The sequence below is a fragment of the Heptranchias perlo genome, chromosome 10 (genome assembly GCF_035084215.1).
Source record: "Heptranchias perlo isolate sHepPer1 chromosome 10, sHepPer1.hap1, whole genome shotgun sequence".
NCBI lineage: Eukaryota > Metazoa > Chordata > Chondrichthyes > Hexanchiformes > Hexanchidae > Heptranchias > Heptranchias perlo.
Window position 1 is genome coordinate 49589578 of NC_090334.1, and position 27528 is coordinate 49617105.

General features: G+C 38.5%; 1 protein-coding gene across 3 annotated transcripts in view; it reads right to left on the reverse strand.

The window, feature by feature from the left end:
- Positions 1-11570: 11570 nt before the first annotated feature.
- inf2 (inverted formin 2) overlaps positions 11571-27528 on the reverse strand; it is a 60913-nt gene continuing 44955 nt past the window's right edge. The window contains exons 13-23 of one of the 3 annotated variants that reach the window (XM_067991699.1): positions 24951-25051; positions 23971-24041; positions 22514-22621; positions 22370-22440; positions 21718-21838; positions 21470-21634; positions 20458-20560; positions 19903-20067; positions 17522-18262; positions 15248-15304; positions 11571-13086 (exon numbers count right to left, since the gene is read on the reverse strand). In XM_067991699.1, coding sequence (XP_067847800.1) covers positions 15249-15304; positions 17522-18262; positions 19903-20067; positions 20458-20560; positions 21470-21634; positions 21718-21838; positions 22370-22440; positions 22514-22621; positions 23971-24041; positions 24951-25051 — 1702 coding nt within the window. In that variant the 3' untranslated portion in view covers positions 11571-13086; position 15248. Of the gene's footprint in view, positions 13090-15247; positions 15305-17521; positions 18263-19902; positions 20068-20457; positions 20561-21469; positions 21635-21717; positions 21839-22369; positions 22441-22513; positions 22622-23970; positions 24042-24950; positions 25052-27528 lie in introns of those variants that run through there. The other 2 variants (XM_067991698.1, XM_067991700.1) reach the window with 2 other exon arrangements.

The following is a 27528-nucleotide window of genomic DNA, read 5'->3' on the forward strand; positions in this document are numbered from 1 at the left end:
ATAGTGAGTCAGAAGGAATATTGCAGAGTGATCTACTGAGCACCAGTGAGCAGGAGGAGCTGGAAGTGGAAGAGGAAGAGCTAGCTTCTGTTCACTGGGGGTTAGAAAAATGACTGCCCTCAGGAGGAGCCTACGGACCCTGATTTCTGGGGCCCATTTTTCAAGAGAAAAAATATGCAGGCTGTGGTGACAATTTCCATGCATATGTTCCAGAAAGGTGGATAAATTGGAGCAGTCAACTAAACCACATCTACAACATCACAAAAGTAGCACCGAAGGCCATTCAGATCACCCGGGAAAGTACGGCAGTCCAGGAGAGAACTGTGGCAATTGGATTCAGGAGGAAGATCTAAGGACAGACATGGCTGCCAGGATGGTACCTATCTCTGCTTCCTTAGAAACCTTGTAAGACAGTCTTAACAGTATGATTTCCCAGCGCTTCCAGGAATTAATTGGGATTTTTGGGCTGTTGTCGAGCTGACCATGTAAAATGAGCCTGGGCCTAGCACTAGTGGGCTACAAACAGTTGTAACAGGTTTCACTCTCAGGTTTGCCTCACCAGCAGCAGCCCTCAGTTAAGTCCCGGGTGGGGGTGGGGGTTTTGATGCGGGCTATAAGGGGGCGATCTAGGCTCCTGTGGAGTTGCAGGAGTACTGCTGCTCCCCCTGACTTCATAGGACATTGTTTTTTTACAAAAATATTTTTATTATTTACCTCACGTTGGCTGAAGAATCCCGACGCTTGCCCCGCTCTTATGAATTTTGAAACGGGGTCCTTTATATGCGCTAGGCCCCCAATTTAGATATTTAAGTGACCTATCTGCCCATGAGGGCGAAGAAATAGATCCCATAAATTTAGCAATGGGACAAACGGCTGCACAGATTGGTGCAGGCTGTCCCCACTACAAAATTGATATGCTTTGCGCTAGTTTTACACCTGAAAAACAGGCGCAAAGGATATTAATTTCTACCCCTTAATATCAGCACTATGACCTGCTTGAAGAGAAAGTTCTACGCTCTTCCTGTTCCTATCTTTAGAAAATTCATCAATTCCGTTTCTGTTTATGCAGTAACGTGTGATAACATTCACTATATTTGGATATTTAGATTTACTACAATTTAGAAAAGTAAAACAGGAACAAGGAAATCTATTTTTGAGTACACATTTATCAAATGTTGCACTTCCACTTTCCACAGTGCTATAGAAATTCAAAACATAATTAAACATATTTACTACATTTTCAAAAAAATAATTTAACTAGAAAGTTTAAAAAATGTGTCTTAAAAGCTAAAAGTTGCTAAGTAATATACATATAGGATGATAAAGGTAATTAAAAACAATTAAACTTTTTAGGAATGTAAATTGTGCAATAAGTTGTAAATTTAATAAATGGAACAAAATAATTCTATAAACAATATAATAGAAATATATTCAGGAAATAGAACAAGAAAAGCAAATGACTTGCAACACCTTAAAAGTGCCAAGCACAATGATAATATACTGCTTATTGGAAAGTATTCTTGGAATCATAGATCATAGAATGGTTACAGCACGGAAGGAGTTCATTCGACCCATCGAGTCCATGCTGGCTCTCTGCAAGAGCAATCCAGCTAGTCCCACTCCCCCACCCTTTCCCTATAGCCCTGCAAATTTTTCCCCTTCAATTACTTATCCAATTCCCTTTTGAAGGCCATGATTGAATCTGCCTCCACCATTCTCTCGGGCAGTGCATTCCAGATCATAACCACTCACTGTATAAAAAAGTTTTTTCTCATGTCGCCTTTGGATCTTTTGCCAATCACCTTAAATCTATGTCCTCTGGTTCTTCACCCCTCCACCAATGGGAACAGCTTCTCTATCTACTCTGTCCAGACCCTTCATGATTTTGAATACCTCTATCAAATCTCCTCTCAACCTTCTCTGCTCTAAGGAGAACAACCCCAGCTTCTCCAGTCTCAGCACGTAACTGAAGTCCCTCATCCCTGGAATCATTCTAGTAAATCTCTTCTGCACCCTCTCTAAGGCAATTCTATTCTTGCTCGTTAAAGTGATGGCTTATTAAATTAAATTGGGAATCCTCTCAACTTGTTAACTGCAATGTACTTACATTTCCTACCTTAGTTTTAATTCAATAAAAATGAAAGGGCCATTCATCATTTATTTTATTTTTGTTAATATTATTTGTCAGTATTGTAATTGTTTCCCCTTGAACTCTGCTTTCCACCCTCTGGTGATCCCTCCATCTAAACTGCCAGAACGCTTGGCATGTCTCAATGGGTGACGCCAATGCTGTTAGACTCAGCCGCTAAGAGGTGGTTTGGAACTAAGATCGCTCTTTTATAATAAGATCACTCTTTTATAATAAGATCGCTCTTTTATAATAATTCCCAGATAATCATTATTAAGGCACTAGTTTCCATTTTGCACAGAATAATGGATGGAATGACAGAATGTGATCTCTTAAATCACCGGTAAAAATTCTTGGGATCGCATGGAATTAAAAAAGGAATTTGACTTAATGGGAGGAGTTTTCAACTTAAAGCTAGAGCATCACACTGACATTGCACGTCAGGCACCCATTATAGAAAAGGCCTGATTTTCCTTTCCATTGATTTTAGTCATTGTAAGCCAGCAGCCCTGATTATAAACAGATGGAAGAGAGGGGTGCAGTCCAAACACACTTGTGAAAATCGCAGGAATCTCACGTGACAAAAATTGAATTTGACTTATTCAGTCACCATAAACCTGTGGTCTTGGTTATTATTCTGCTTTACAGATAAATTGAATTGATAGGAACAATAATTTAGACCAGGAGAGGGAGCTGTTGAACAAGCAAGTAAGGAAATGGCAAGCCTGTTCTGATCAAGTGTCATCCCTGAAACTTAAACTTATCTTTTCCGATACTTATGGACATGTATCTCCAGCAATTTCTGGTTTTATTTCAGATTGTCAGCATTGCAATTATTTTTCATTTTTATTTCAAAAGGCCACGCTCTGGGTTCCTAAATGCTAGCAAAACAGGTCTATCATTTATATCTATAATATATTAAAAATATTGTGTGTTCGCACTTACTATCTGCACAAATTGACATTGTCGTCATATTTTTCTCACATTTTCCACTTGTAAAACAGGTGCAACGAGGTCCAATTTTACCCCCAGAGAGTTTTCCCTCATTGTGATCACTTCAAAATTCAACTAATTTTGACAACTTAATTCAAACAGCCTCTAATTATCTCAGCTGATAAGTGTTATATCACCTGTTACATTGCCAAAGTATGTAAACATTCTAATTACTAACAGTTGTCAGACACAGAGGCAGAGAGGTGTACGGTGTTTCTCCTCATTTAATTTGTTTTAACAAAAGAAATGATATTTGAAAGCTGTAATTACGGCCTGTGTTTTGTTGATAGTAGTTACAATATTTACATTTTCTTGTAGCTGTGAGGAAGAGAGAGATGGAGACGGGAGTAAGACACAGATACAAGTTCAGGAAGCAATCACAAAACACCAAATTGAATGTTTGCGGAGATCCCTTGGAAAATCACAAACTAGTGCTGCTAGACATGGGATCCCCTCTCCCCAATCAATGCTGTCAGGCCAATGATCTGCTCCTCCCTTCAGTGCTGGCAGATATCACTAATCCACCAATGAGACAAGTTTCAGTTTCACTTTCCCCAGTTCTGCCAGACCTCGGGTTCCCCCTCCACAGTGATGCTGTCAAACTTCAGCAGCCCCACTGCAGTACCGTCAAACTCCGGGCCCCGAGCCAGTGCTGCCGAACCCCCGGCCAATCCCAGGTACAACCAAAGCCCAGGACTGTGCTCCTTGCTACCAAAGTACATTCCCCCATTCCCCCTCCCCAGTATTTACCTCCAATTCGATCATCCCGCATAACATCTTGCTGTGTGTTGTCATCTTTAAAAAATGGCAAGGGTTAAAATTAGAGTCATAGAGTCATAGAGAGTCATAGAGTTATACAGCACGGATAGAGGCCCTTCGGCCCATCGTGTCCGCGCCGGCCATCAGCCCTGTCTACTCTAATCCCATATTCCAGCATTTGGTCCGTAGCCTTGTATGCTATGGCATTTCAAGTGCTCATCAAAATGCTTCTTGAATGTTGTGAGGGTTCCTGCCTCCACAACCCTTTCAGGTAGTGAGTTCCAGACTCCAACCACCTATTTTTTTTTCTTCTTTTTTTTTCTTTTTTTTTTCTTTTTTTAAATTTTTTTTTTCATTCTTGCCTCTGAGTCAGAAGGTTGTGGGTTCAAGCCCCACTCCAGAGACTTGAACACAAAAGCTAGGGTGATACCCCAGTGAAGTACTGAGGGAGTGCTGCACTGTCGGAGGTGCCGTCTTTCGGATGAGATGTGAAACCGAGGCGCCGTCTGCCCTCTCAGGTGGATGTAAAAGATCCCACGGCACTATTCTGAAGAAGAACAGGGGAGTTCTCCCTGGTGTCTTGACTAATGTTTATCCCTCAACCAACATCACTAAAAAACAGATTATCTGGTCATTATCACATTGCTGTTTGTGGGACGTTGCTGTGTGCAAATTGGATACTGTGTTTCCTACATTACAACAGTGACTACACTTCAAAAGTACTTCATTGGCTGTAAAGCGCTTTGAGATGTCCTAAGGTCATGAAAGGTGCTATATAAATTCAAGTCTTTCTTTCTTCTTTCTTCTGGAAAAGATGGATCTACGAATTAATGGCTTTTTTCAGCTAAATGACCCCTTTATGTTCCTAAAATTTTATGGGTTCATATGGCTCTTTCCTTGGATGGGTTATTTTGCGGATTGGTTTCTCCTGGAGTCGGTCTCTAGCTGGTTGGGTCTCACCCATAACTGAGCACTCCTTGTACTACTACCACCTCACACAGATGGGCCCCTCATGGCCTGTCCATGGACTGGTCTCTTTGTGAACTGGAATTTCTTCAGTGAGCTGCTTTTCTGCTAACTCAGGGCTTCGCCTAATTTCTCTTTCATTTCCTTACTGTTAAATTTGATCTCTCCTCTCCTTTATATCAGTTAATACTACTCTTCTAGTGGATCTTGACTACTTTTTATTCACCTCTTGATTCTTATTGAAAGGTCCTGTATTCCTTACCTCACATTTCCCTCTTTATCTCCTAGTTCAAAACCTGCTCTTCTTTCTTTCCTGCCCTGTTCCACATTTCTCATTAATCTCTCAGCTTGTTGATCACTGATAACCTCAATTAATAGTTCTTTTAATTGGCTGTTGGCTTTACCCCACAGTGCCAACCACCACCTTAGCTTTAGTTTACTTTTTTAAACAAATGTATACCCTGAATGTTTAAAAGGACAGTTTTCTGTTATCGTACTACATTTTAGCTATTTTGAAAATGCATTTTGACTAATTTTTGTCCCATTTGGTTTGCCTGACACATTTTAATTATAAAAATTTAAGCAGTTGAAAATGGACCCAGAAGCTACTTTTTAAAATCTTACCTTAATTATCTCAATGACCTGATGGCTAATTCTGGTCTACATAAAGATTCAATGCTTGCATTTAGTTTTATTCCTCTGCAAACATGATAAAACATCTGCAAATTATGTATCATTTTAAAAATCCCTTTTGTTAAGTATTTAAATATTAATAAGCACAATGACATGCCTTCACAAATTAGTGCAAGCATATGTTATCTGTACACACATCAAGCCATTGGAAACATTATCCAAGGAGTTTTCGGATAATAATGCAATTTAAGTCATAGAGTTAGATAAAGAGGTCATTAGATAAAGAGGTAAAGGAATAGATATAAAATATAACAATCACTTATTTACAGTTTTCATAGAATAATAGACAGGGATGTGAATTCAATCCCCAAATCACCAGTAAAATTCACAGAATATGTTTTTTTAAAAATTGGAATTTGACCTATCCAGTCACTATAAATCAGGGCCCCGATGTTATCCCCTCCACGGTATAAACACTCTACTGTTAGAAAGCAGCAAATCTTTTGAATCATCGCAAACAAGACTGTGGGAGATCAATTAAGGATTTTTCCATGTTAAAGATGCTATATAAATGCAAGATGTTATTGCAGTATGTGTGCGCGCAGTTCTTGTCAACATTTTCTACTATAAATTTATATGCTCATACTTATAATAGAAACTGCCTTTGTAAACTAATCAAACTGTAAGTACATCCTCCCTTCAGCACTGTTACTGGATGAGAGTGTCCTGGCCAATATGTATCCCTCAACCAACATCACTAAAACAGATTATCTGGTTATTCTCGCATTGCTGTTTGTGGGACCTTGCTGTGAGCAAATTAACTGCCGCGTTTCCTAAATTACAACAATGACTACACTTCAAAAGTATTTCATTTGCTGAAAAGCGCTTTGGGACGTCCTGAAGTCGTGAAAGGTGCTATATAAATGCAAGTCTTTCTTTTTTAATTGCAGCGTGACAAATTTCCATAGGCAGTTTCTGCTATTAATGTAGGCATAGGAATTCTTATGGAAATATAGAAAGGAAAGGATGTATGATTTTAAAATGGGGACTCAATTACATCTGCACACCCTGGTCCAATTATCCCCTGGTCTTTAACCCTGTTTGACATGAAGACTACATTGGGTCCTGACTCTCCATGTGCAACACCAAGAGAGATTGATAAGCGTGTCCATTAAAACTTGTATTTTAAGCTGGTAAAGGCACATGATGACAACCTATAACAAAGGCCAATGAACAAATGGAAAATTCCGCTCAAAAACTGAGAGCTTTAAGTGAAGGCAGTGGGAATTTGCAGGTTTCATTTTAATCAAAAAAATCTGGTGATCAGTTTGTTCATAATAATTACCATTTTTGGGCCCACAATAACTCACAATTAGCAGTGTATAAGGCTGTACATGGAAGAGCTGAGATAACAACATAAATCATAGTTGGGAGCTTCATCACTCTGTTAATGTCAACTCATCCCGGAGATCTGTTATTGTCTTGGGAAACACTGTTGTTTGTGGTATTCTGTATAATGTATACATTAACATTACTCACATATTATGGCTTATGCTTTACTGTTGAGTTTTATTTGGCATCAGGGGTGTCATGGTGGACAGCGATAGATGGATGGATGGCTTCCATGATTGAACCACAGGATCAAACAACAGTATCATGTGAAAAAGTGCAGCAGTAGAAGTTCATTTATTTGATTGTGTTTTGGGGGCATTATCACAGCTGCTAAATATTATGGCCAAATCTCAGATTAGATGATATTTTAGAGCCATTTTAATTGTCCATGTTTATAAGTTAAAGATGTTATTTGTTGCAGAAAAAAATGTCATTGCCAGAGAAATGTCAAAGCAGATGCAATCTCACGTTACCCTGGAGCATTAAATGGACTTTCCAGAACGGAATGATTTGCTCAGAGTGGACTGAACAAGTGTTGAATATCTATTATACATCAAAAATGCTGAGTGGCCACAACTGACCATTGGTACTGAGCCTGTAGATGGTACTGTGATAGTCACTCAATGTGACTCATTAAGTACAGTGAGGCTCAACTAGCTTTACTGTGATAGCCCCACTGTACTAACACTATACTTTCGCACTCATTACACCCTACGTGATAAAAGTATCAGGCCTGATCTTGTCTCAAAAGGCTGGGCTTCTACTGGACATTTTGTCTCCAGAACTCTCCTTAAAGCTCCCCAACCACAGCTGTGCATTCCGAGTATGTTTGGTTTGAAGAATTTCACAGCAATAGGTTTCTCTGTGGATTTAAACTTGTATCAAATGTCGTCAGATTATGCCCTCTTCAATTTTGCCACATCCTGGTTCTTAACTGAATGCTGCTGCATCCTGGGACCTCACTCAAATGTGTTCCTGGACCATGCTTAAGAACATAAGAAATAGGAGCAATAGTAGGTCACACAGCCCCTCGAGCCTGCTGCGCCATTCAGTAAGATCATGGCTGATCTTCAACCACAACTCCACTTTCCTGTCAGATCCCTATATTCCTTAATTCCCTTAGAGTCCAAAATCTATCTATCTCAGCCTTGAACATATTCAACGACTCAGCTTCCCCAGCCCTCTGGGGTAGAGAATTCCAAAGATTCACAACCCTCTGAGTGAAGAAATTCCTCCTCATCTCAGTCTTAAATGGCCAACCCCTTATCCTGAGACTATGCCCCCTAGTTCTAGACTCCCAACCAGGGGAAACATCCTCTCAGCATCTACCCTATCAAGCCCCCTCAGAATCTTGTATGTTTCAATGAGATCACCTCTCATTCTTGTAAACTCAAGAGCATAGGCCCATTCTACTCAATCTCTCCTTAGAGGACAATCATCTCATCCGAGGAATCAATCTAGTCTACCTTTGTTGCACCGCCTCTAAGGCAAGTATACACAGTACTCCAGGTGAGGTCTCACCAAAGCCTTGTACAATTGTAGTATGACTTCCTTACTCTTGTATTCTAGCCCTCTTGCAACATGCCATTTGCCTTCCTTATTGCTTGCTGTACCTGCAAGCTAACTTTCTGTGTTTCTTGTACAAGGACACCCAAATCTCTCTGAACACCAACATTTAATAGTTTCTGACCTTTTAAAAAATATTCTGTTTTTCAATTCTTCCTGCCAAAGTGAATAACCTCACATTTCTCCACATTATACTCCACCTGCCACCTTCTTGCCCACTCACCTAACCTGTCTATATTCCGTTGTAGACTCTGTGTCCTCCTCACAGCTTACTTTCCCACCTAGCTTGTATCGTCAGCAAACTTGGGTACATATAGATTGTAAATAGCTGAGGCTCAAGCACTGATCCTTGCGGCATCCCATTAGTTACAACCTGCCAATCTGAAAATGACCCGTTTATCCCTACTCTCAGTTTTCTGACTGTTAACCAATCCTCTATCTATGCTAATATATTACCCAATGAGAGCTTATCTTGCGTAACACCTTATCGAATGCCTTTTGAAAATCAAAATATACTGCATCCACTGGTTTTCCTTTATCTACCCTGCTAATTACATCCTCCAAAAACTCTAATAAATTTGTCAAAGACAAAAGTGCTTATTCCCTAGTGGCTCCAGACCCAAGTAGCACCTCCAAGTGATCCCAGTTGTCCCAAACCCCTATATTTCAAACACAAAAGTTTCCTCCTCAGTACTATCAGACCTGGGAATTCCTCCTCAATTCTACCAGACTCTGGGACCCCCGACCTTCCTAGTACATGTGCACCCCAGGAACTTCCCTTACAGTTTTGACACACCCTAGCCCGCAGTGCTCCAAACTCTGTTACACACTCCAGACGTAATACCACTCATCTGCTTCAATATTGACAGACCCTAGTTCCTCCTTCCACAGCGAGGTCCCACAAACAGAAATTAGATAAATTATTAAATAATCTGTTGTTAGTGATGTTGGTTGAAGAATGAATGTTGACCAGGACACCAGAACTCCGTTGCTCTTCTATGGGATTGTTTTTATCCACCTGACAGAGTCCCAGTAGAATGGGCCTATGCTCTCGAGTTTACAAGAATGAGAGGTGATCTCATTGAAACATACAAGATTCTGAGGGGGCTTGATAGGGTAGATGCTGAGAGGATGTTTCCCCTGGTTGGGAGTCTAGAACTAGGGGGCATAGTCTCGGGATAAGGGGTTGGCCATTTAAGACTGAGATGAGGAGGAATTTCTTCACTCAGAGGGTTGTGAATCTTTGGAATTCTCTACCCCAGAGGGCTGGGGAAGCTGAGTCGTTGAATATGTTCAAGGCTGAGATAGATAGATTTTGGACTCTAAGGGAATTAAGGAATATAGGGATCTGACAGGAAAGTGGAGTTGCGGTTGAAGATCAGCCATGATCTTACTGAATGGCGCAGCAGGCTCGAGGGGCAATTGAAAAACAGAATATTTTTTAAAAGGTTAGAAACTATTAAATGTTGGTGTTCAGAGAGATTTGGGTGTCCTTGTACAAGAAACACAGAAAGTTAGCATGCAGGTACAGCAAGCAATAAGGAAGGCAAATGAAAAACAGCACCTCTGATAGTGCAGCATTCCCTCAGTTCTGCACTGAAGTGTCAGCTTAGATTATGTGCTCAAGTCTCTGGAGTGGGGTTTAAACCCACAACTTTCTGACTCAGAGGCGAGAGTGCTACCACTGAGCCAAGGCTGATACCCTAGAAGTCCCTAAATGCTGCTAGATGTGGTGATACTGGCATTCTTGAGACTCTCACTCATTCCCAATCTACTCTTCACCCTTCTTCCTTTCCTGGGGCAGCAGCAGTCGTTATTATAATAATGATGATAACATAGAAGGTGCTTTCCTCTCTCTGCACCTCTTCCCTGAGCCCGCTACCACTGAGCCAAGACTGATACTAATTAAATTGGACGAGGTGTCTAAATAAATAAAAAACAGCCAAGCATTTACAACAGCAGAAAGGAAGAAAGGTAAGGAAAGCATTACTATATACGGTCAAAAGCATTTTACCAAACAGACTTAGAGAGAAAAAAAAATTGCTTTTGAAAAACTATGGCCCTAAATTTCCACAGAGCTCTCCTGATCTCATCATAACTTTGGTGGGAGATTGGCGGAGCCCAAAGAAACAACGTAAATGACGGTTATGGTCGGAGAATGGGACAACCTTGGTGAAATTCAGGGCCAACATGCTCAAAAGAGTATGATTAAGCACTGTGCAGTAGACTGGTGTTTGACACACACATTATATTATCAAAATTATGTTCCATCATTCCCCCCCACCAACCCCGCATGAGGGTTACATTTTATGAAAGAGCACTCCCGTTTCACCAAAGCAAAATACTGCGGATGCTAGAAATCTGAAATAAAAACAGAAAATGCTGGAAATAGCAGTATCTGTGGAAAGAAGCAGAGATAACGTTTCAAGTCGGGATCGAACTGAAATGTTAACTCTGTTTCTCTCTCCACAGATGCTGACAGATCTTTTCACGATGGGAATACGTATCAAGAATTCGGGTGTAATGGTCAGTGCAACGAATTCACAGCTCACACGGTTTTCCATTTATTGATTTTCATTTTAATAGATAGAAACTTGTGCAAGCTGCGAATTGGGTGCACTGACCTCCAATTCCAAATTCTTGAGATTCATTTCCAATGAGTGGAACTCTGCAATGAGAGTGCTAAATCATAAAATTTGCCCCATAAGTGGAAGTTAATATCCTATGAATTGTACGTTTGACACAATCAATGAAAATGGCTGTGTAAAGAATACTATAGTTAATAAATATTTGACCCTTTGATCTAAATGTTTGTATTCTATAAATATATTTTCATTTTCGAAATTGGATGTTTCAGACAGACCCTCTTTAAAGTTCACTTTTAAGAAATAATAAGCATTTAGCAAGTAATCACTTTAAATAAACCTTCTCAGTAGAAAGAACAGTTTTTTGAAGCTATCAATTTAGATTTTGCAGAATCATACTCTGTAATTACTCATATGATCTTTCAGTGACTATAATATTTAGAATAAATTAGAGATTTCCAAAGTTCATGTGCTTGATTAGAACAATTTACTCTGCTAGAAGTTACATCCTTCATTTGTTAATGTTTGCAACAGAACAACAGCGCTAATGCATTTTCTATCTTTTATTATAGGTGAGATATATTTTTAACAGGAAAGCAGCATACATTACTTTTGCCTTATATATACAATATTAGAAATGTGGTACAAGTGTAAAGAGCTATATAATACTTTATTAACAATTAACAAAAAGTTTCTTTGTCGTTCCTATGTGACCATATTGTTATTTTACTTTATCCTTTGTCTATAAAGACTGATCTGAAATATACTAATCTGCAGCCAGCTGCCATTTTACTGGCTGCCTACAAATCCATGCTGATGAACATGCCTCTTCATGCCTGCCATTTTACTGATCTGAAATTAAGCAAAACCACTATTTAAGGCATGCAGGATAATCACTTGCAAAAATACAGTTAAAATAATATATACAAAGTTTATGCTTGGAGGATAACAGAACAATTATTGTTTAAAAATGTTTTAAAAAGCATTCTTTTAAATTGACGATTTATTGTTGTCATTTAACACTTAAAAGTTCAAAATGAGATTCAAAATGAATAGTAACTAAATACTAAAGATTATCGTGCTGTTATTAGATTACTATTTTTTTTCTTTCAAAAGACACTCAGAAGTTGTTAGTATCTGCAGCATATCTTGATCTAGTATAACTGGACACTTGACAAATTAAGTGCCCTTTGTCTAATGCTTACTCTGTTAAATAAGCAAGAACTCTAGAATATTAATACAACTGGTATTATGACAGCATGAAAATACTTTGTGTAATATTTTGCATTCTAGTTTGCATTGAGCCTATGAAAAATATTTTTATTTTTAATAATATTTTTACATCCTCTTTTATGGTGTATTCACACTACGAGTTTAGTACTGGTGTGGAGCCGTTTCGGCTTTGCACCAAACCTAAACCTGTGCACTGTAATTGTGTATCAAGGCCTGACCTGACTCCAAAGCAAAGTTGAATGAGGCTACCTTGCAAGGAGCTTCATTCCTCTTAGCTCCAGTGTCAGGTTGGGCCCTGATTCCAGATCCAGGCTGCATTTACACTATAAATGTAGTGCTGGTGAAAGGGGAAGAGATGCCTCCATCTGCCACTGCCAAACGCAGTAATTCAAGTACCACAATAGAGTATTGTAATTTGATTATATAACATTTTGCTCCTTGTTGGCAACATAATGTTCACCGAATTTGAAGTGTCAGCATGATGCACAACTCAATTGACATATCTTTATCTTAACGATCTCCCACTCAGATATTTCAGATGTTTCCATTATTTCCAAAAAAATGTTTTTTGTCTACTTTAGATGAGAATCACTGTCTTACAAACCAAAAAATGCAAAGTTAACCAACATCCTCTGAAATATGATGTACAGTCAATAATATTGCATATTTTCATCTCTCTTAAAAGCTTTGGATATACTTTTGAAAACATCTATAATAGTCCAACTAAACAGTTTCATCATTTTTGTTTTAGAAAACACATTCTTGAATTAGTGTCAAATGTCAATTAGTTTATGATGCCTCCAATTTGCTCCTCTTTCATATTCTTCCATTCTTCTGAAACAAATATCAGACAAAAACAAAAGTTATATTTTTCAGACAATATAAAGCAACTCAAGTGACTATTTTTTCTTGCTATTGTGTTGGAAGTGAAAGGTTTAATTTCTTTCCCCTTTTCTCCCATACCTGAGCTCCTTACGGCTTTGACTCCCTCATTAGGGTATGGTTTCACTGGTGCCAGGTGTCCTTTAACACCTCACCCAGTTGACCATTATTCATGTGTGAGTCTTAACAGTGAGTAGTAGGGGGTTACTGGTGGAGGACATTCATGCTAAGCCCATTCCTCTTTCTGCCTACCCATATCCATATACCTCGGGCAGAAATCACCACAAAGTTAACAGAAGCCTGGCCAATTTTTCCCACTTCTTCCCAGATCAGCATGGACAGGGATTGAAAATGAACTTTCCTGATCTGTATGGTTCAGACTTAAAGACTTTTAGGGCAATTTTCTAACTTCATGCTCCCAGAAGGAGTCTCACCTGTAGGGAGTGCATATTGGAAATTCGAGTGTGCGCTGCACATAAACTTCCAGTATGCGCTGCTGACAAGTGAGGCTTCCCATCGGGAGTGTAAAATCAAAAAAGTACTCCATGCATCTCTTCAGCCATCATGAGAGCTTAAGTGAAGCCAACAGTATGTTTATGGAAGTACATGAATGTCAGTAGGATGATAATTAAGTTTGCTATACACAGGTACACCTACTGTTAAGCTATTAAACTGAATCACAAACAGATATTAGATTATTAATTTTCTGCTTGCTAAGGCGAATAAGATAAGGCCAATAAATTATAGTGATCTCACTGTACAGGAAAATAACCAACTGACATACTTGGACCTGGTATGTGAACACTGTAGCACATATGTATAAAATGAAGAATGCTAAATTTTCTTGGTTTAGAATTTATATATAATGAAAAACTGAAAATTAACTGGTTTATAGTTTGGATTTATAAAGGATGGAAATATCTGAAATGTAATATATAATATTTTTGTTGACTACTGATTTCTAATCTTAATTTTAGGTCAATTATTGCAGAATATTATGCCACCCATTATTTTCTGATCAAGAGATTGATCAAACATGGATATTTTATGGGTTAGTTTCTCTTCTAGACAGTGGCTTGTGCCTAGGTACAGTTTCACAGACTGACTATTTCACTCAAGCATCCATTCTTCAAGTGTGAGCAGAACAGTGAATTCACCATTGTCATCACCAGGGTCCACACAGGCACATTTCCCAGCAAGAAGCACTTAATGGTGATTAAGAGAGGGAACCTGCTGGAATTTCACTTCACTTTATCTCGGGGTGCTGAGGCCCATTGTACTGCCCACCATTGCTTCATCTGAGATCAGCTAATTCAGCACGGACCAAGTGCAGAAGCTGGACTTTCAGAGTCTGTGATTAGTAGACTGGTTGCTGTTCAGGGAAGCACTGGGGATGATCTAATTGGACTCAACGTCCATTGCCTGGAGGGGGGAGGAGAAATCAATCAAGATTCCTATACATGCTCGCTAGCCAATAATCAAACTTGCTGGTCTATGTAGATCTGTGCCAGGTCATGCTTAACTTGCATCCATTGAGCCAGCAAGGGAACCAGTGACTAGTGTTTTGATCAGCTGTGTTGGAAAAGGGCTGAGTGTAGACCACAGTTCAGATTAAATAACGTATTGTGGTTCTCCTGCTATGGTGTAAATTCAAAAGTAAAACTATCACGAATGTGCACAGAAAAAGTCCTTATGTTGAGACGTCCCACAAAATAAATAATTACACAATGGCATGTAGGTTTTACAAACTTAGTAATAAAAGATCTGGGGGGTGAAAGTGGACTTGGGCGGGGACGCAAAACAGACAGAATCACTTTTGCCGGTCATCAAACGAAACGTCCGAGAATCAGTTCTATTGAAGCCAACAGGACTGAGTATTGGGTGGAGTGTATAATGGGCCTGTTTTACGTCCCTGCCCAAGTCCAATTTCATCCCAAAGATTCTTAGAAACAGAGCAGAAACAAATATAAAGGCCAGTCTTTTCGTAGCATAGTCACATTTATATGTAACAAAGCAGAAATTTTTCATTCGATGAAGTGTTTAAGCAGAAAATGATCAAATATCCTGGAGTTCAAAAGAAGTAGGTTATGTAAGTCAGACTCATACATACCTTAGTGCAATATACAGCGCCTTTTTGATTTATTGCTTGTATTTTCAGCGTTGTCATCTGTTTTGAAATGAAAAGTAACCATCAAACAACTGGATATTTTCAACAAAGCATGGTTCAGCATAAAAAATTCAAGATTTTTTATTAAAATTATAAGTATGGAAAGTGTAGACTTAGGGTTTTTTCATGGCTGGGGTAAGTCTAGTCTGCTTCCATAAAAATTAGACCACAACAAACAAATTCTCAATAGGGAAAGGGAGAGATGCACATGAAAGACATTCAGAAAATAAACCACCTACCCTGGAATCTCCCCTGCACCTATTCTTATACAACCCAATGGCATTAACAGAGGAATGGGAGCAGTTTGTCTCATTGCTTCTGTGTGAGGGGGAAGGAATGGGGAGGAGATAATACCAAAAGCAAAAATAACACAAGGTTCAGTGAAGCAATTAAACTGTTGTTGTGCTGTTGTCATATTGCATGGTTCTTAGCTCTTTAGCACAAGAGGATTATGATTTTACTGAAAAAGTATATTGAATACTTTAATAAGTAGCAAATCTCTGGAGAACCTGCGCTATATAAAAGTACATCTTAATCACAAAATAAATACAAATTGAGGGAAAAAAGTTACCTTCACTCCCTCATCTGAGTTTATTTAATTGGATCAGGAATGAATTTAAATAGTTTTCACCTCCACTACCCTACAGAAAAGACCATTCCAAATGTTGATCACTTGTTGCATGAAGACGTTCTTTCTGCCAATACTAAATTGCCCTTATATCCCCTTGTTCCACTGTCTTAGCTCACCCTGAAGTAGTGTTCTGTGCCCTGCTTTTACCTTATTTGTAGCAGTTAATATTTTATAAATCTATATAAAGGTTCCATCTCAGTCACCTCTTTTCAAGGCTGAAGAGCCCCAGTTTTTCAAAAGTTTCCTCATAACTCTGATGCTAGAGATTAGCCTCCTGCCTGTTCTCTACACTGACTCCATGGCTTGAATGTTTCCTTTATGGTTTGGCAATCAAACTGGACACAATACTCAAGGTGCAGCATGATAGAGAACACTGCAATTTCAGCAAAACTTCCTCTGATTTACACTCCATTGATTTAACAATTGGTTTATTGCTACTCCACAATGATTTGATATGCCAAGTCTACAGTCACTGCCAGATCAAGTTCAACTTCACTTTTAGCTAATGTCAATTTGGCTCGGTGGTAGCATGTTTGTCTCTGGGTCAGCAGATCGGCGGTTGAGGGCCACTCCAGGTCTTCAGCACATAAGCTAGGCTAACATTCAAGTGCCGTGCTGAGGGAGTGCTGCATTGTTGGAGATGCCATCTTTCCAAAGAAATGTTAAACAAGGCCCCAGCTGCCTGTTCAAGCAGACACAAAAGATCCCATGCCACTATTTAAAGAGGAGCAGGGAGTTCTCCCAGTGTCCTGGCCAGTATTCATCACCCAACCAATACCACCAAAAACAGATCTCATTTGCTATTTGCAAATTGGCTGTTGCATTTTCTTACAAACCAACACTGACCATTTCAAAAGTAATTAATTGGCTTCAAAATGCCTTATATCCTGAGGATGTAACAGGTGCTATATAAATGCAAGTTTATTCTTTCTTCTACACCACCAATGGTGTATGTATCATACCCATTTTACATTCCATTGCTCTCTATTAAATGTCATCTACCAGGAGTCTACCCATTTACAGATTTTATCTAACTTTTTGTGGAGCCCTAACTGCTCCTAGATTGGATTAAAATTTGGCTCACTACTGGGCTAGTTATAGTCAAGTGGGCCAGCAGCTGCTGGTTGACTGTGAATTGTACTGTTTCAGCACACACTAAGTGTAGAACAAGGATTATTTCTTGCAGCAGACATAGGGCTATTCACTGCCACTAGGGAGCTTTATCCACCAAAACACAGGTAAGGAATTTAGGTGTGTGCTTCTCACAATTTTCAACCCATTAATGGGCAGAAAATCATGGGGTCCATCAATTCCTGATATGTGCTATCAATAGGTGAGGCCCCCATACGTAACAATTTAACAAAATTGGCCCCCCGACTCTCTGGAATGGTGAGGAATTGTTCAAACATGTCATTCTGGTGAGGTTATATAGTTTTATAAACTGAATTTGTATTTTCACAACCTTAAATATAGAAAATCATTTTAACTGCAATTGAGTTTTTTCAGGTTTCATATATTTTAAAATGCAATATTTTCTGGTATGTTACCAGTGGAGTGAGTGTTTCAAAGAAACTGAAAACAATTACCTCTGGTTTTCTTACTTTTCTCATCTATTGAGTTCCTGGCAGATGGTGTTTGTGAAGATGTACGTGAAGCAGATTTAGTAGAATGAGCTGTTGAGCTGATGGCTGATGACACATGGTCAGAGTGATCGAGCTTTGGTTTAGAATGTGAGACATTTGTGTCATGAATGGTTTGGTCCACATTTTGTAATGTTGTCATTTTAGTGACCATGTTCGTCTTTGAGTCAGGCACACTAAGTGTAGGGCCTTCATGCTTGATATTATCTTTATTTTGCGAGTTTATTTTGTTGTCAGCTTTAGATAAATTCCCCTCTACATTACTTTTAAGAGAGAGATTTTCTTCCTCTCTGCCCATTGCAGTGACATTATCTTCAACATGACCTTGTTTCAACTGTTCATGTTCTTTTGCAAATAGAAGCATTTCAGAGTTAGAGTTGGGGCTTTCTGTGCAAACATTTACTTTATTTACTTCACTTGCGGACATGTCAGGATTTTTGTTAGTTACATCCTTTTGTCCTGATGCAGCTTCAGATACATTTATTTCAGGGCTGGGTATGTGTTCAGCAGACGACTGCTGTGTAGTATTCTGCACTGGTTCTTCTTGAGCAGGCGACTGTTCATCAGGTGGTTGCTGGGTGAGTGCCTTCGCCGCGGGTACTGAAATATCATCTGTGATTTTTGAGATAGTTGTACATTGAGAATCCATTGCTTTTTCTTCGTCTTCTGCAGAAGCGGCACTTTGGTCTGCAAACACACACATGAATAAAGTATTGTGCACCTATGAAAATGAGAGCTTACCCCATAGTTAATAGAGGTACATACTCTAAATAGTTCATATGGCCAAAATCTGAAGGGGGTTTAAAAAAAGCAATTACCACCACAACCCTCATCAATACTTAAAATATGTTTGCAAGTATACTGGAGCCTATCAGAAAGATAGTCCTTGAGGAGCTATAGATAAAGCATTGCATATGTTTTCTTTAATTACAAAGGAAGACATAATCACTACATGTTATAGAACAACAAACACTTCACGTTATATAACACAATGGTAGGTCAAGATGGTAGAGGGAGGTGCTCATACATAGCAGGTTCCTGGAAATGCAAAATTTGTGCAACTATTGAGAGATGAAATTTCATCTAAACATATTAGGTAGCTCACATGCATTGAAACTACACTGAAAGCATGCCGAAGAGATAAAGTTCAAAATTAACTTGGTTAAACTTCAGCTGGACTATGCTTTTTTTGCTAGATTATGAAAATAAAACAAATAGGAAGGTAACATACCTTGCTTGGAAATTATTTGAAAATCAACGAGACTGAGGTCAGGGATGAGCAAATGTATAGGCCAATATGGTAGAATTGGCGATTGGAGGCATGAATTGTGTCAAGATGCAGGGAAACCAAGTCAAATTGAACTGGTTTAGTGTAAACACATCATAGGGAATCCTATAGTGCATATATTTCACACAAGAAACTGAAAATCTCACTACACCACACACACACCCCTTATATGTATCCGTTCCAGTCTTATCCAGAGCCATTTTGTTTTGGGTCAGATTACAGTTTTTGCACCCAAAGTTATTCATTAACCTACTTGAGCACCATTTTGAATATTTCAGTGTTTTATTAAGTTTTGCAGCATTAACCTACTCAGTATTTGTTGGTAAAACAAAAACATAAAATTAGCTAGCAATTCCAGTGCAAGCAAAGAAAAACCCACAAAAATAAATTTCCCATTATACTAAATAATCTCAATCGTGGAAAAAGACAAGTACCCAGGCCAATAACTCATGATGACTGTCATTTTCCATTTATATCTTAAAAATGGTAGAAAATTATGAATGTTTATATTTTTCTCCTTTTTAAAAAAAAGTAAATGAATTTTGCATTGGACGCAGCTTTTGAATAATTCAACCACCCTTTAAAATGGAAACTTATGGAGCAAGGCAAATTTATCCAAAGATTTAATGTTATAATGCACTTTTGTACTGGTTAAAAATGATTGGACAGATTTGTAAAGATATACAAATTCAAGCTTCCACAAAGCCTGTATTTATTAATTATATATGCACACATCCACATATTTCAGTAAGCAACCTTCAATCAATTTTAAAGCATGTGTACTATTGTGTATTACACATCAAGCAGTGTTGAATTAACCTCTAAAAACCTTTGAGATGATGCAAGACTGTATTTGCCTATTGAAAGAATTGAAAATACCAGGTATAGGGAAAATGAATTAAGGAACCAGTATCTGCAGATACCAGTAAGATGTAAACGTGACAATCAGGTCAGATTCTTTCCCTTTGGGAATACTGCTATTTTTGATAAAGTGAAGCTTAAAGTTTGAAGCCAGATGCATGCAGTCATGTGCGCTTACCCAGTGATATTTTTCCCCTACATGTTTCAGTAACAGAACTTTTTGGAGCAGACAGAGTTTCGCACCTGCTCCTGGCGGTCTTCTTCAATTGAAAACCTTTCCTTATATCTGACAGAAGAGCATCAATAATACATTCCTCCTCTTGCTTTATTGGTGATTTATGAACTATAAAACAAAAGTCACAATTTACTAGAGGTTCTCCAATATTAAAAATCACAAATTTCAGACCAGACATAAACATCTTTGGCTGCTCAAAACAAAACCAGTAATAAATGGAGAAACCTGACACGTGCTAACGCAACATTACATTAAGGCCATCAGCCATTCATCACGATGTTAACTGGATCACCATTTTTACATTGGTATATTTTATATAAACATTGGAGTCTGATCAGCGATTCCACAGCACATCTTCTGCCCTTAAGCAAAATTTAGTGAAATAAACACGATCCTTTAAAAAAAGTAATGACAAAAAGTGATTTAAAAGTACAATACAAAAAAAAGTTACTCTTTAAATTGAGGAAAATAAAAACCTCCAATACAATCCACACTCACCAACTTGTCCATTCTCTCCTTTTTGTCTTTTAGCTTCTTCTTCTTGAAGCTTTTGTTTCCTCTTCTCTGCTTTTGCAATCAACTCTTTTCTGACCTTATTTTCCTTTAACCATAGTGGGGGTGGGGGGAAAAAAAAAAATCATTTTTCAGCGCCAACATGAACTAGATGAAGCCTAATCAAAACAGCAATCCGGGGTGCATGGGAACCGTGGGGTGAGGGTAGCTCACTTTGCCTGCCTGTCTCTCTTCCACAGTCTTATCAATGGCCAGGTGGCCCTGGAGAGGGACCATACAGTATCTGACAGTACGCTCGAGGTCTTCCGTGACCAGTGGGCACAGCACAAACTGTAAAATCAACCATGACAATGAGATCCTGATTTAGTTTCATTTTATGCTTTTTTTTAAAAAAAAAAGTTTGATTGGACCTTGAGTTAGAATGTTTTAATAGTAGTGCCCTCCTCAAATTGAGGGGGCATTTGTGGTGCCGATTTCTGTCCCAGTGACACTGGGATAGAGTGGCATCCTTATTGGTGCAGTTAAAATAGTACTGAACAAAGTGAAGGAGGGAACATTAGTTCTTTGACCCTAACTGTTGGTAGCCATGAGGATATATTTTAAAACATGCAAATTAGAACTTTGAAAGTTGAATTTCAATAAAATATTTACAAAGTCTATTGTAAGAGGCAGAGGAGGGTTGGCAGCAGAAAAGAGAAATGTGCGAGGGAAAAAACCATTAACTATCCACAGTACACATCTTTTCTGCACCATTCTACATGTTTGGGAATATGAAATATCTGGCTAACATCATAAAACATCTATTTATAGTTGCAACTGCTATAAAGGTAATATTCTCTCTAGTTTATGAAAGGTTTACTTAGTATTCCATTATTACAGCTTACCACAAGAAGTTAATTTATGATGCCTGAAATTAACTTCAACTCAAAACATACAAAAAGCTTTATATCGTACACTAAAAGGAAAAGGTTTATTCAGGAAAGCTTTGACAAATTACCTTCATTGCTTTGAGGAAAAAATCTCTGAAGGTTTTGATGGTTAGAAATAGTTCTTCCAGTGACAATTTACTAACATCATCACAGAAGTATTCAGCCAGTTTCTTTCTCTCTGACTCGATATCTTCTAGAAGTTGTTTCAGTTCTTTTGTTGCAGTTAGACTTTCCTGAAATAATAGTTTTTTAAAAATTAGAATTTCACAATAGGCAGCTAAAACACTGAATTATTTACAGTTGCTGTTTTACTTACCTGAATAGGTTTGTCAAACTGTAATTTCACATCATCTATAGATGATTTGATTGTGCTACCAATCGTCTTGAGACGTTCCAAAAGGTTGATTACATCAGACTGAAGTGAGTCAACACTAAGGCTGCCAATTAACATAATCTTCAAGTTATGAAAATAGTGGAGATATTTTTGAGAACTAGTAGAACACAACAAATGGGTGGGGGGTAGACAAGAGAGGAGACACATGGCATATATTTTAACAACACAGCAATCTTGGCAATTGATTATATCACAGTTAATTTTCCTTTCTGTTCTCTCTTGTCCAAAGTTTTCGAAAGGTCATCCACCCGAAACGTTAATTCTGTTTCTCTCACTCTCACTCCACAGATGCTGACTGACCTGCTGAGTATTTCAGATTTCCAGCATCCACAGTATTTTGCTTTTATTTTTGAGAGTTTGTACAGTGTTGGAGAACCAATAGACTATTGATTGGAATGACAGCACAATGATCTCTGTTCAGTCCTGTTGGTCAGCTTCCATTCTCTCGCACTGTACAAAGGGTACTGCTTTTCAGTTTTGTTCAATAAAAATAATTGTCCTCTCAGACACTATTTAATAAAACAGCACTGTTAAAATTAGATAGATATCAAAGAATTCCAAATGGTCTTCTTACCCGCCTGCTTTTGAAATGGTTTCTAGGTCATCAGGAAGATTCAGAAGATCTGGATGGAACTTTTCAGCTTCCTTTAATATTTAATAAAAAGCAATTAGATGCTAACCAATTTAAAAATAAAAACAAAATTGTGTAAGATATCACCTCTATCATGTGGTGCAGCAACGTAATCCGGGATTGGTTTGCTTTTGTCTCAGAGAGTTTAAGTAGAGTGTTTATTTTAAAGCCATCGGCATCTCCAGTGTGACTGCCCTGTTGGAAGGTAAAAAACACACATCATTAAAATCTATACACAAATGTAATGAAAATGATCTGCAATCACATTAGATACAGATATCCGTAGTCTGAGATATCATCCCTAATTTTGTACACCTTCTAGTGCAATGTATGTTTTTCACAACAGTTTGTATTCTTATTGGATTTATTGGAAATAGTGTACAAGGAAAAAAAAAATTGTATTTTTGCAAAAACAATTGTTCATAAAAAAACAATCTTTAGCACTGCAGCCCAAGAACATGGGCAGTGTCCTAGGCCCAACCATCTTCAGCTGCTTCATCAATGACCTTCCCTCCATCATAAGGTCAGATGTGGGGATCTTTGCTGATAACTGCACAGTGCTCGGTTCCATTCGCAACCCCTCAGATAACGAAGCAGTCCGTGCCTGCATGCAGCAAGACCTGGACAACATCCAGGCTTGGGCTGATAAGTGGCAAGTAATATTCGCGCCAGACAAGTGCCAGGCAATGACCGTCTCCAACAAGAGAGGGTCTCACCACCTCCCCTTGACATTCAATGCATTACCATTCCCAATCCCCCACCATCAACATTCTGGGGGGTCACCATTGACCAGAAACTAAACTGGACCAGCTACATAAATACTGTGGCTGCAAGAGCAGGTCAGAGGCTGGGTATTCTATGGTGAGCGACTCATCTCCTGACTCCCCAAAGCCTTTCCACCACCTACAAGGCACAAGTCGGGAGCGTGATGGAATACTCTCCACTTGCCTGAATGAGTGCAGCTCCAACAACACTCAAGAAGCTCGACACCATCCAGGACAAAGCAGCCCGCTCGATTGGCACCCCATCCACCACCCTAAACATTCACTCCCTCCACCATTGTCGCATCATGGCTGCAGTGTGTACCATCTACAAGATGCACTGCAGCAACTCGCCAAGTTGAGACTTCCAAACCCTCATCAGCAACTCCTAAACCCTCGACAGCACCTCCCAAACCTGCAACCTCTACCACCTAGAAGGACAATGGCAGCAGGCACATGGGAAACACCTCCACCTGCCGTTCCCCCCCAAATCACACACCATCCTGACTTGGAAATATATCGCCGTTCCCTCACCGTCGCTGGGTCAAAATCCTAGAACTCCCTATCTAACGGCACTGTGGGAGAACCTTCACCACACGGACTGCAGCGGTTCAAGAAGGCGGTTCACCGTCACCTTATCAAGGGCAATTAGGGATGGGCAATAATTGCCCCACATCCCATGAATGAATTAAAAAACATGGAGGACTGTTTATTATATATTTTCAATCATTCAAAGTAGTTTCCTGGAATCAATAGATTTTGTATAGTTCACAGAATACATACATAGTTAAGGAAGTTTCCAACTTTAAGAATCAGTTCACAGAAGAGGGGTAGTCTTGGAGCAGAAAGAAGATCTATTCAAAAGCAGAAAAAAAGTTATATATTTGTTCCTGCTAATGTTAATCTGATACATCTATTTGTCCTGGGATCTTTTGCAAAACAGGATTGTTCATTTTTTTAAATTTCAAGTTCAAAGTGTACAAAAAATCATGTTTTGTTTTCGATTTTATCACTTTTTTAAAAAACTGAACTATCTAATTATGTAGCAGTGCATTTGTGACAAGACATTACCACACACCCAAATAACTATACAATATAAGCTCATATCTTTGACTAGTAAACATTCATGTCTACCTACATTTGGTAGAATACAAGACCTGTACAAACCCCTAAAGGGCAAGAGCTCTACTTGTGCAATTAAACAACCTTGGTCAACAAGAGAAGTGAGAGATAGTGTAAAAGGTCAAACATCTTACATTAAACATAATATACAAATTTGTCACAGGTGTTAATATTTATCAAGCTTAAAAGTGATTAGCATTAAAGCTTTATTAAACATTTACTTTTGATTAGAGATGTGATGATCAAATTAAATGAGTGAAAGAATATCATACTTACTAAACAAAAATAGCAACCAGGCAGATAAAGGTTTTGAAGTTACTTAGAAGCAAAAACTAAGAAATATGTGATACTTGAGATAGAATACAATATTTTGTTTGACCACTATTGGTCCTAAAATGCTCATTACCATCCTCAATTTGAAGGATGGAGTAATGAGTAGATCAAGGTTGAGAATAGCCCATATACAGTTGCAGTGCCATATTTTGACGTCAATGCTAGATTACACTGCAGTTTATCAACTCACATGCATGACAACATTAACGTTGTGGCCTCCGATTAGTCACAATGTTGTTCAGCTATTTATTGCCCACTGGAATCTTATATTGCAGCCCAAGCAGAGCCACATTTTCTATTGGATTTACCTTGACAACCAGTTTTAATTAGTTCTGCTCTTGGACGGAGCATCTGCAGGGCAACAGCAGTCTCTTCACATAGTAAGATGCACTCAACCCTTAATTGGTAGCTGTGGTGGGGCAAAGAAGAGAAATAAACAAAAAAAGAACTGGATTGTGAGGTAAAACTAGAAAACATTAGTAGAAAATTAACATCAAGAAAATGTGGGATTAGAAGCTATTTTTGCATCCTATATCATTAAAATTTGAAAAACACTAAAAAAAATTATTTGACCAAAAAAGTAAAGCAGTATTGGATATCTGGAATAAAACAGTTTGTACTGGATTAACATTTTAAAAAAAATCTGATTTAGGAATGGGATTGAGAATTAAAATAATAAATATACAAAGAATGCCAAGAACACAATGCTTTCTTAGCTGCTTGGCCCAGAATTTGCTCCAAAAATAACAGAGACACGAACAGCGCTCACCATTATTTAAGGGCAAATGGAAGAGCAACTTAAGGTAAGCGCGCATACGCAGTCAAACACGCAAATCCAGAAGTTGTTCTAAGGGAATCCCTGTTTGTTTGAAAGTTGCATGGGAAGGACAGCTGGCCGGCAAAACGAATGGACCAGCGTGAAGTTGCTGCACTGCCTAGCTGGAAATGATGTGGAGATGCCGGTGATGGACTGGGGTTGACAATTGTAAACAATTTTACAACACCAAGTTATAGTCCAACGATTTTATTTGAAATTTACAAGCTTTCGGAGGCTTCCTCCTTCCTCAGGTACCTGAGGAAGGAGGAAGCCTCCGAAAGCTTGTAAATTTCAAATAAAATCGTTGGACTATAACTTGGTGTTGTAAAATTGTTTACAATTAGCTGGAAATGGACTAATCTGCACAGAAAAGGGTATGCTGGGTTTTTTTTTAGGTCTATGCTAACTTTTAATGGTGTGGTAAGTCTTAATAACTGCCAAACAACCTCTCTGGTGCTGAAAATTATCTTTTAAAAATGTGGAGTTTCATTCCTTCTGATTTTAATTGTTGTTGGAGGTTTTTGTTTTAAATGTTTTAATTTTAACTTTTTTTTTAAAAAACTTTTTATTTGTCTTTTAGTTCAATTTTTCTTACCCTCTCTTTATTTTGCTTTCTATAACTGATTTTACATTGAATTTACTGTTGCAGCTTTCACTTCCTGGTTCTGTCTCTGCATGCCTTGTCAAGCATGCTTCAAGCTGATTGGGCTGTCCCCTCAACCAATCCTTTCCCCACTCTCACAGCTCATAGAAGCCTGGGAAAGGACACTGCACTTTTTGCAGCTCACCATTGAAGCAAATTGCCCCCCAAAACCCCGCAAATAGTTTGTGGGTGAGTTTACAACTAACGAGCAGCAGGCTCCGTTCGTTCGCCACTCGGAGCAAATTCTGGGCCATTATGCAAATTAAGGCAACTGGTCCATAATGGATAACGTAGAATACAAAATTTGAATTTTGCTCAATTTGCCTCTGGAGATTGGGGAGAAACTTACAAAATGTCTTCTCAGCAAGTTGAATGGATTGGATAGAGTCCAAGATGGAACTGATTATATGTCACTTGTGGAAACTATGTGTTTGATTTACCAACTTGTCTACATGCTGCAGTTATATATTAGAGATGATGTGGAGATGCCGGTGATGGACTGGGGTTGACAATTGTAAACAATTTTACAACACCAAGTTATAGTCCAACAATTTTATTTGAAATTCACAAGCTTTCGGAGGCTTCCTCCTTCCTGAGGTGAATGTTGTGGAAATGAAATCCTCGAATCCTTCGCATATCCACATCGTTCACCTGAGGAAGGAGGTAGCTTCCGAAAGCTTGTGAATTTAAAATTAAATTGCTGGACTATAACTTGGTGTTGTAAAATTGTTTACAATAATATTTTAGCAGCTTTACAGAGAATAGCAGCACTGTCTAACCTTGGTAATCTCTTGTTTTGTCTACATTTTCCAGTAGGTTATATATCAAATGTTACAAAAGTACAAGTATTAATTGTTATTTATAAGTTTTCATCAAGCTTTTTGCATGTAAAATTCTGGTTGAATGCTAAATAGCTAAGGGGAAAGGTTTTTGCCATTCATTGTGTTATAAACAATCATAAACAGGCACTTTATGTACAGGCTTACAATTTCGCTATAAATAACAAACAGCAGAAATCTTCCCCCTATGCAATGTGAGAGTTGGAACAGGGCAGAAGTTCAAGCAAGGATTTTAAAGTAGATCTAGAGCTAAATTTCTTACTTTTAAAAAAAAATATTCCACTTTCTATCTTTTCCTACACGGTGTTGGTTTATTCTTGTTCATTTCTTCCCTCCCATTCCTTTCCCTCTTATTCTTTGCCACTTTCTTTAGATTCCTTTTCAATTCTATATTCTTCCCCACCCCCTTTCCTGAAAGCCCACAGCAATACTTTGCTACATTAAAACCCATTTTAAGATTAGGAAGAGCCTATTTAATCAAATGTTTTGCATGATTAGGGAAGATTATAGTTTCTAACATGGATATTACGTTGCAGTGCCTTTTCCAGATGGATAAAGTTGGACGAGCAATTAGCAAATATAACATA